The 10,544-nt window shown below is 42.5% G+C and overlaps 1 protein-coding gene across 1 annotated transcript in view; it reads left to right on the top strand.

The window, feature by feature from the left end:
• The window catches only part of CHAF1A (chromatin assembly factor 1 subunit A), a 23,841-nt gene that overhangs the window by 12,019 nt on the left and 1,278 nt on the right, over positions 1-10,544 (top strand). The window contains exons 5-14 of the mRNA XM_019513407.1: positions 46-287; positions 985-1,045; positions 1,454-1,522; positions 1,878-2,104; positions 2,621-2,795; positions 2,987-3,067; positions 3,296-3,385; positions 4,676-4,937; positions 5,546-6,027; positions 9,126-9,219. Coding sequence (XP_019368952.1) covers positions 46-287; positions 985-1,045; positions 1,454-1,522; positions 1,878-2,104; positions 2,621-2,795; positions 2,987-3,067; positions 3,296-3,385; positions 4,676-4,937; positions 5,546-6,027; positions 9,126-9,219 — 1,783 coding nt within the window. The remainder of the gene's footprint in view (positions 1-45; positions 288-984; positions 1,046-1,453; positions 1,523-1,877; positions 2,105-2,620; positions 2,796-2,986; positions 3,068-3,295; positions 3,386-4,675; positions 4,938-5,545; positions 6,028-9,125; positions 9,220-10,544) is intronic.

Raw genomic sequence — 10,544 nt, forward strand, 5'->3', positions numbered from 1 at the left:
AATATCAGTTAAAACAACGCTTACTGAACTGTGTTTGGTAACTAGGATCAAGAACGTGCAGACAAACTGCAAAAGTTGCAAGCAGAAAGGGAGGAAAAAGGGAGGCTGAAAGAAGAGGCAAAAGCTGCAAAAGAACGGGCCAAAGAGGAGGCAAAGAAAAAGAAGGAGGAAGAGAAAGAGCTGAAAGAGAAAGAAAGGCGAGAGAAGAAGGAAAAAGAAGAAAAGGAAAAAGCTGAGAAGTTAAGAGTGAAGGAAGAAAAACGCAAGGAGAGGCAGGAAGCTTTAGAGTACGTGGCTTTGCTTTTATAAATGATGGAATTGAGCTACACACACACGCGCGCACACACACGTGTTTGGAGCGGTTTCAAAAGGTGAACACTTCAGTACAAATGTAGCAAAACCACATCAACTGGATGAAACAAATATGCATGTGTCCATGCCCTGTGTCTGTGCTAGGGAGTTACCCATATTGGTTTCTAGATCAGTACAGTGAAAAACTGTTAAACTGTGTGTACCATTCTCTAGTCCTGAGAGCTTTTTCTTTTCATAAATGCGCTATAAAGTGATATCTTAGTTTGAAATAACATGAAACTTCTTTTTACCATCCATGAATTTTCTTTTCATGGCAAGGCTGTAGGCATTTTAAATTGATTGTGAATTTCTCTGGATGTTGGCCCTCTAGCTACTTAAACTGTTTGTTCCAGTCAAAAATGCTTCTTCCTTATGGTGGAGACAGTTGAAATCTATCTTGCTATTAGCATAGACATGGCTCAGCAAATAAATATCCACTGTAGAAGGCATGATGCACCTTTTTATTGCATAAATTAATTAGTCTTGGTTTAAATGAATGGGTTGTCTTTGTTTTGTTTGTACAGTACCTACAATAGTGCATGACTTGGGCTCATTGACTCTACTAAAGCACTGAAAATTGACTTTGCTTTGTTGATTTGTGGCGATTCCTTAAAATGAACCTTTATCTTAAAGGGCAAAACTTGAAGAAAAAAGGAAGAAAGAAGAGGAGAAACGGTTGAAAGAGGAAGAAAAGGTAAATTTCTCTAGCTTTATTTTGGAGTCTTGCTCTTCCTTCCTAAGTTGTGCTACAGCAGTCGGCTAGTGTTCTTCATTACTCTGATGCCCACATGATGCCCTTTCTAAGCCTGTTATCCTCAGTCATCCATAAATGTCACAGGAGACGTGATTCCAGCACAAGGCAAGGTTAATAGTAGTAACCTCATTGGTTTTGCTAATTGTTATGTTGGTGTCCTCATTCATGCTACATTCTTAATAGAAATAAATGACATTTTGATTATGTTTTCACTGTACTGCAGGGACTGGGTAAATGACCAGACCTTCATACCTTACTTTATTTTGGATATTAAGATGAGTTTCACTTTAGCTCAGTGAAATAGGAGGACTTTATATTCAGTACTTTGTATTTTAACTCTAATTCCAGCGCATTAATGCACAGAAAGCAGAAATTACCAGATTCTTTCAGAAACCAAAGACGCCACAAGCTCCTAAGGTGAGATATACTGCTAGATATGTGTTATGTTTCTCTATTTCATGGGTAATCTTCTAAACCAAAGTGTAGGAGGAACAGAACTGGCATCTATTTATAGTGGTGACTGCATAGGCTCGTTATGTTTGAAATCCAGTTCTCTTAACTACTAGCCACTTACACAGTGATTACAAGACTTGAATTCTCTTGAAAACATCTGTTGTATTTCCTGTTTGTGAATTCATATTTTGGGCATCTAGTGAAATGATTGCATACTAGATTTAGCATTTGCTCTGTATCCTGAATAGGGTGGGTTTGTGGCTTGTTAGGCATTTCATATATTCACATTTGAATGTTCCTGAACTCGCTTTCATTTCAGACCCTTGCTGGCTCCTGTGGGAAATTTGCTCCTTTTGAAATTAAGGAGAACATGGCTCTTGCCCCCCTCAGTCGTGTTATCCTTGAGCAAGAGGTTTTAGATCAATTGGATCAGCTTCTGAAAACACCGAATAGTGATGTCTGTTTCTTCAAAGAACTGAAGTGTCGCAAGCCACTTAAAAGTAACGCTACCTTTATCAATAACAGCAGTGCTGACACATTTAACAGGTTAGTCTGCGTTTCATAGTCATATCGGCTCTGAAACCAATGTTGGAGAATGGTTTGTAACACTATTGTGGATTACAGAAAAGTGCAGATTTTTTTTTTAATGTTAGTTAGCTTTGTGTGAGATTTAATCACCCCAGGAAGCAATATATTGTCATCTAAATTTCCTTGATTCCACAAGGAATCCTCCCAGATCCTTCTCCGCAGGAACTCTAACGCTTCAGTAATGTCCAGTGTAGGAAGAGAGCTTGTCTGGAGTATGGCCCATATAAATAATGTGGATTGGACAAAAAAAACTGCTGTTAGTTTATCCTTTGTTTTTAATTATCTCACCCAGACTGGGCCATCCTTTTTACTGAATAACTGCACCAGACAGCTTTGTCCTTGTAAGCAGCTGGTGTTGTCCAATTAATCCAGACTTCTTAGAATGGTTTAAAATTGCTGAGTTAAAGGTCTTGTGCTTCTCTGAGCTGTTGTGGATTATGATATGACCACTGAAGGCAGTATTTATTTCAACAGTGATGTGGTGGTGGTGGTGGTAGAGAGCTGCCAAATGGACACTGTTCCTGAAAGGAAGAAATTTGGCAGGATGAAACTACTACAGTTCTGTGAGAATCACCGACCTGCATACTGGGGCACATGGAACAAGAAGACCACTGTTATCCATCCTAGAAACCCCTGGTCAAAGGACACTGTAAGCATTTCACAAGCAGTATGGCATAGATTCCCTTTTCAGTTCTCAGGGTAGACTCTGTTCAAGTATCTGTACCTCCTTGTGCATTTTAGATAAGTCATCTTCTTCTACTCATGTTTTCAAAAATACTTCATGAACATTTACCTTTCTCCCTGACTATTGAGGGGTGACATGGGCATTTCTCGTTACAGAAACTACTGGATTATGAGGTAGATAGTGATGAAGAATGGGAAGAGGAGGAACCAGGAGAATCTCTCTCACACAGTGAAGAAGTAAGAATTCCCATGCTAGCCAGTCTTCTTCGGGGGTTTTTGTTTGTTTGTTTTTTGTTTGTTTTTGTTTTTTTTAATCTCCGTAACTGCAGAGACTGAGGCTTTGGTAGTCTCGGATCAGGCAAATGATACTCCTTTTGATTAATTTGGGTCAGGGTTTTTGCTGCTCTAAAAGGTTTCTTTGATCCTTTTATGTGCAACTTCTAATAAAGTCAGTTTCCTCTCCAGGATGATGAGGAAGAGGGAGAAGATGAAGATGATGATGATGGGTTTTTTGTACCCCATGGGTACTTATCTGAGGATGAAGGAGTGACAGAAGTAAGTGGTTCCCAAAGACGTTTAATCCAACTTCCTTGACTATACTATGTTATAGCACTCCTTACAGAAAACTTGTGCAGTTGTGGCGATGCCACCTCTAGAGTTCTGACTTGTGGGGTGAATTTCATGCTTTGTTACTTGAAGAAAATATAGTGTGCTCTGTATGGGATCTTTCTGCTTACCTAGTCAACAAACAGCAGAAATGAAATATATAGTTTGAGTATGCTAGTAAGACCATCAGTTAGCATAGTAGTCTTGCTGTACTACCAAATAAGTACATAATACAGCATTTTTTTGTTCAGGTCAGAGAAAATGCAGCAGATGACAGGTGTAATGTAGAGTCTCTTTTCCACGCATCACACTTTATAGGAACAAGTTGATCAGACTTCAGTGTGTACTGCCTATATTAAAATTGAAGAAATGTCTTGCTTAGTGGTGAATGGTGTAGATGAGGGTTAAATGGGGAAGGGGGTTAGCTACAAGAACTGTAAGGGTTTTTTTATTTCTTTTGCTTCCAATAAAAATTTGCACAGAATAGTAAATAGTGGAGTGGTTTGAAATGCATCTGAATACAGTAGTGAAATGTAATGGTGCTATTTTAACTGCATGCCCAGGAAACTTTTGGGACATGTTAGAAATAACCAGACGTGGAAAGGTGAGCTTGTATGGGTAGTTCTTTTCAGATAAAATATGCTATCACCTTGGCTTGAAAACCCTAATCTGACTCTTCTAACTGGGAGGGGAAGGCTGAGACAGGCAGCTGATAAATAACCATTTAAATGCTGTAGTTGTGGGGTTTTAGGAGGGTTGGGGTGGAACATACTGGAATATGGTCTACAATGAGGTATCTTGGGAACACTGACCTTCTTTGTTCTAGTACTGTGATTATTTAAAGATCTCTTGGAGCTAGATATTTAGTGCATTGTTGTCCATTTATCACACAGAGTAGTTATGAAGTTTTTATAGAGTGGTATAAAGCAGTGGCACCCAGCCTTATGGCTACACAGGCCAGATGAGCGGTGCGGTGTTGGTCTGCTGGCCCAATCCCACATGCAGGGCCACATTATCTGGTCTGCAGGGCTCTGCACATTGCTGGAAGTTTGGCAGCGGGAAAGTGGCAACTAATGCTGCTACTGCTTTCCAGCCATTAAATTTTTGGACGCACAGGGAGCTCCGTGGGCTGAATAATACAGCGATGTAGGCCAGGGTTGTAGTACCTCTAGTATAGAGCTTATTCAGTTTTCCTAGAATTAATGTATCAGCATGTATGTGGTTTAACTTGACTTTCAGGAGTGTGATCCAGAGAATCAGAAGGTCCGTCAAAAGCTGAAAGCAAAGGAGTGGGATGAATTGCTGGCCAAGGGGAAGAGGCTCCGGGTCCTTCAGCCTGTGAAGATTGGTTGCCTCTGGGAAAATGAACAGAATGGCTGCAGTACAAATGCAGACCTAAAGGTGCTTCAGCAGTTCACAACTTGCATCCTGGAACTACCTGTTGCAGACGAAGATCTGCAGACACAGAAAACTAGCAAAAAAAGGACGAAAGACCAGCAAAGTAAGACTGGGAAGAGCTGTGTTCTCCACTTCAGCAGTGGACTTGTAGGCCTACTCTGAGAGAGTGCCTCATCTACAGATCCTAAATTGTTGTTTTAAATTTAGGATGAGTAGTTACATCAGGTCTGAAATTCTACAATGTAATCCTGAAAACACTTGTGATATGAAAGCAGTCATTCTCCCCCCTTGCCTGCCCCCATATATAGACATAGACGCTTGTGCACATGGTCGACAGACAATTCTAGCTACGTGGTATGGAAATCTATAGCTTATTTAAATAAAGTTCTTTTGCCACAAAGAAAAGTTTAGGAAATCAGAGCAATGGATGGGGGAAAGAACCTGGGACTTGATGTTTTTTGGCTTTCTAACTCTTACATTCTTAATTGCAATATGCTGCTCAGTGGAGTGGGGATGAAGTTTGACTGTAGATATCTTAATGCTGACTAGCAGAACTTGTTAGTCACAAAAGGATGGGGAGGAACTCCTAGGTTCTCTTCCCAAATGGCCTCTGTGTTAAAGACCACTGTTTGACACATGCTGATGCACCTTGTTTACCCTGAGCTTTGGCCCACAGGCAGTAACATGCTTGCAATTATCTCTTGTCTGTAGTTCTGAGACAGCTGCTTCCACTGCTCCATGGAAATGTAAATGGGAGTAAAGTGATCATCCAGGAATTCCAGGAATGCTGTCGCCAAGGTCTGTTCAATGAAGTGCCCACAGATGGCAGTGACACTACTCCTGCCAGCCCTAACAGCTCTCGCCCACAAACTCCTGTCAATGAGGACAGTGCCATCCCTTCCAAAGCCAGGCTAAAACGAATTATTTCCGAGAACTCTGTGTATGAAAAGAGACCCGAGTACAGGATGTGTTGGTATGTCTACTCAGAGGTGCTGAAGAGCTTTGATCAGGAACATCTCCCTGTCCCTTGTCGGTGGAACTACACCACGCAAGTCCCATCTGCAGCCAAGGAGGATGGTTCCAGCACACAAGGAATGGCAGTGATGCAAACCACCCCCGTTTCAACAAAGAGGAAATCCACAGGAAGCATGTCCATCACCAAGTTTATGAAAAGACCTAGGGATGCAGAACAGGTAAGTTTGTACAGGTACCTTTTATGTATCAAGAAGGGAAAGAGAACGAACCACAACTTAAAATACTGATCTTGACTCGTGATAGGCTTCAGTGTGTCAGATTTGCACAAAGGAGTGCTGGGCATAAAGGAATGCTGGCATGAATGAACTAGCACTTGTACAACAGCTTAATACAATATGTAATAATAATATAAAAAGATTGGTTGCGGGGAGGTAATGGTGTATGCATCCAAAGAAGTGGGCTGCTTCTCCAAAGTGTTTTTGCATTTGTATAGACAGTCTGAAAATGTCAATGACTTTCTCTTTCTCTTGGATGTGGAGCATAAGAGCAACTTACTAGAGGAGTAAAAGTGGGCAGGGCTTTATCCTACATCAGCTGCCCTTTGGAAGCTGCATCTCTGCACAGTCTTAGCCCCTGTGTACAGTGGGGTAGGCTGCTGAATGTTGGGAGAGTGCATGCAGGCAGTTACTGTGGAGCAGCTGATGCATGAAAAAGCTCCACCCTACTATGAGTTGCTTGGCCTGTCCATTTAAGTTATGATCATATCTAATCCAGGAGCATTTCCTGACCTGCCCTTGACCTGCCCTTGCCATGTTGTAGCGTTCGTTCTGTATGCACGTGTCGCTTCTAAATATCTGTCCTTGACTCTGACTTGACTCCCAGGTTTTGAGCTTGTGTCTATTGCAGCATGCATGATGCACATTCCTAGCTTTTTTATAAACTGCATAATAAAACAAACAACAGGGTAGCTGTCCTAGTAAGAGTTACAGGCTTCAAATGCATAATGAAACAAGAGACTGAACAGCATTAGACTACTTGGGTTTCCTTGTGCTGCTCTCTCCCTGCTTCTCAGTGTTAATTGCAAGTTCTAATAAGAACTTTAGTTGGTGTGTTGTTCTTAGTGTCAGTGAAAAGTTTAAATCCATTTCAGGTGCTGTCTATTCATAAGCTGGAAGCAATCAAGTGTTTGTGAAAGCTACAATAGGGGCTTTTAACTGCATTGTACTTCCAGGATGTTCCCACCTGCCAAAATGTGAATCTGGGATGGTGAAGAGAATACCAGTGTCTTTGTGCTCAGTTTTGAGTTACTTGCCTTAACCTGAACACTGGAACTGGGTGTGAACTGAAAACCCTTGTTCAGCAGACTGCGTACCTTACTTGCATCTCTGCTGCCAGTCTCAGAGAAGTGGTGACAGAGTCGCCTTACCTGCCTGCTTCTTTCCACCTTCCTTTTGGCTTTTCCTTTTTCTCCATTTGAAGTTGTTTTTAGCAACAGCTGCTGGGCATGGCAGCTTGCTCTGAAGCTCTTCCTCCCCATAGAGTTCTGCCTGGCAGTTTTATTGGTCTGTATGCTGTGTAGGGGCAGGGCCTAAACGTTTTGCTTTGCTTTTGCTCAGGGAGTCAATTATAATATGCAACTCTTCTGCATGAGGAATGCTGAAACCAGGGGCCTGGTAATCCAGTGTCATTAGTACACAGCCACTTGGAAGCCCTGGGGGCTTTGAAGGGCGACTGCTTGAAGTCAGACTTCACCATGGAGGTGCAGTGCAGTTGAGAACAAGGTGCTGAAAGCTTTCAGAAAGACATCTTTAACGCTATGGCGCTCAGTGTTCTGGCCCCATGGGCTGGATGAATTGTGTGGAGCTGGACCAGAGAGGCTGGATCCTACGCATGGGGTCAGATTGTGCACACCGGCTCAGTCACCAGATTTCCAGACCTCTGGGGATCCCTGCAGGCTCAAGATTGAGCACTGCTGCTTTAAAGCATTTGTGCAAGCAAACTTGTTCCCTTTTGCTGATAGCCTCTCACTGTTCCTCCCCTCCACAGACCTGGTGCTTGTGGAAGGATCAAAAATATATTGTTGGGTGAAAGCAGCCGGGCCTGCTCTTTAATGATGGGTCTGACAGCATAACATCTGGCATTCTCTTCCAGCTGCTGTTGCGCCTCCTGAAAAAAGTGGGCAGCTCTTGCTCAGCTTGAAGACCAAATCATACTGTTTGTTTCCATAAGCATTGATTCACGGATTGGAGAGGAATGCATTTAAATTTTAAAGAAGGACAGTAGAATTTAAAACAAACTAAACCCTATCCTAACCAGACATTGCTAATCTGATTGTGGGAAGAGCCTACCCAAGAATCTACGTTAATTTTTTTTTCTGATGACCTTCTAACAGAAGTCATTTACTGTGGGTAGGTGTGACAGCCCTCAGTTCCTTTAATACCTTTCTGATGCTCTCCTTAGATGAAAGCAGCAGTCAGCACTGAGCTCATCACTGTTCTTCAATCCAGGGAAAATCGTTTAGACCTAAATCATTTTTTAAAAAATATTCCATATATTGCCTCTGAAAGGGGAGAAACTAGCAGGAAAATAGTGACTTTCAAAGTGACAGTCCCTCTTGGTATAAAAAGATGTAATAATTGCATCAGTAGCAAAAGACAGGGATATAAGCTGTTACAATGTGACAGTTAACATCCTATGCTTTTGTGGCATAAGTATAGCAAACCCCTCTTTCCTTCACTATTTAAAGTTTTTCAGCAATTTAGCTCCTCTGTTTTGCTGCAGGAGCAGATGAATGTAACCGTTGCAACACCTGTAGTGCTCCTGAGTGGTCCCTCCCCTTTTTAAAGCTGGAAGCTAGCTATGTTTGTTCAAAGCCTTAACAGCAAAAAAAGCCCTATTGAAATAAAAACAAAAATCTCTTTCAGGCAAAGCTTGGGCTCAGATCTCAGCCAAGGGAGAACATTCCATTTCTCCCTTGCAAAAGTCATTAATATAGCCCACGCTTCGTTTCACGAACAGTCTTTAGGAACAATAACTTGGCAGGTTTCCTGCTGCACGTTCCTTTATAGACATTGACTTTTGTCAAAGGGCCCGGTCTTTGTCTGAAGCAAAATTCCACCTCCACTCAGTGGAAACACCCCTGCCTTTTTTGCACTTGTGGGATAGCCTGAACACTGTATAAGAAATGCTTTGCACGGACAGGCTGTAACTGCTCTCTGTACTGTTATTCTACTGAAGAGTTCAGTCATGTGCTCGTTAAAGTCACTGGCCACTTGGTTGGTACTGCCTCTGATGGAGCTGCTTGACTTGTTTAAAGGCTGAAGTTGTGGAAATGGATGGATTCCAGGCAGACACCGAGGAAGAGGAGGAAGATGATGACTGCATGATTGTGGACATCCAGCCCAACAAAGGTGAGAACTGGGACTTCTGCCAACTGCCAACTTCAGACCTCTGCTTACAGGGGAGGGAGCAAAACAGAATGGGAACAGGATGTTTAACTGCCCACCCTGCTCCCCACCCCTCCTATCTAGTTTTTTCATGCTTGCTGTTGTGGTGCAGAACAATCCTTTGTCTCTCTGCATTGCTGTCGCCTTCCCTAATCTATTTCTACTCTTTTGTCCCAAATTCAGGAGTCCCCTTAGCAGCACCAACTCTGTGCCTTGTTCTTCTGTCCTTAGGCTCAGCACTGCTGCCTGCACTCCTGTAACTTCATAAATCAGCACACCCACTTTCCCCTGTCTTGTGGGTACAAAGATGGCCCTCTTTACTGCTCTGCTCAATGCCTTTGCCTAGTTATAAGGATTATAGTTGGACTCTGATACTTAGAGGAAGAGAGAGTCCTGAACTTTTACTGGAGAATCAGGATCAAGTGAGGCTGTGGTTGTGTATAAGCTCACCCTGCACTTAAGTGAATTGCTTTTGGCTGCTTGGTCAGCTGTCACTCACTTTTATTGGCAGTTAAAATACACTTCTTCTTCTAAACATTTCTATGAAGATATGTGAAAAAATTTTAAAAGACCAAATTAAATCTAAAGCCTGAATGTTGGCCATATCAGTAAATTTCAGTTGCTGTAGGAACGATGCTTGCTGAGAGATGCCTGAAGCCTGTGACTTCAGAATATCTTGTAATGGTTGTAAGCTCCTCAAGCAGGAGCTTTACCTAACTGGCTTTTGTAAAGTGCTGTGCACACACCATGTGAGTTTTAAAACTCCTCCACATGAAAAGTAGACCCTGGTTATTACCTGATCCCATGTATTGGCCGTTGATAAACCAAACCACCCCTTATCAGCTAGAACAGTAGGGATGGAAAGTGTAACCGCTCCCTTCATCTCAGTGGGGCTTTAAATATTGTTATCTTTGTAGAATGTTTCACCAATCATTTTGGCACAAACAGCTTGAAGTGCCACTCCAACTCACCTGTAGCGCTCAAACTTCAAGTTCCCCTGTGACAGCTTCTGCAATAGAGATGGTTTTTTTGACACTGTCTCTATAGAGCCTCATTGTACAGTGCCAGACAGAGAGCTTTCCTTTAGCTAACTGGTGCCCAGTCTTTTTGCCCCATGGGCTAGATAGGTGGTGCCAAGTCTTGTGCACTGGATCCAGACGTGCAAGTTGTGGTGATTTGGCAGTGGGGAGGGAGAACAGTATTAATCACCACTGCTCCCCTGCCACCAAATTTTGTTGAGCTGTGGGGAGCCCCACAGGCCAGATGCTGTAGGTCTGTGGGGGGGGGGG

This window comes from Gavialis gangeticus, unplaced genomic scaffold (genome assembly GCF_001723915.1).
Source record: "Gavialis gangeticus isolate Ggan-Ray unplaced genomic scaffold, GavGan_comp1, whole genome shotgun sequence".
In the NCBI taxonomy this organism is placed as follows: Eukaryota; Metazoa; Chordata; order Crocodylia; family Gavialidae; genus Gavialis; species Gavialis gangeticus.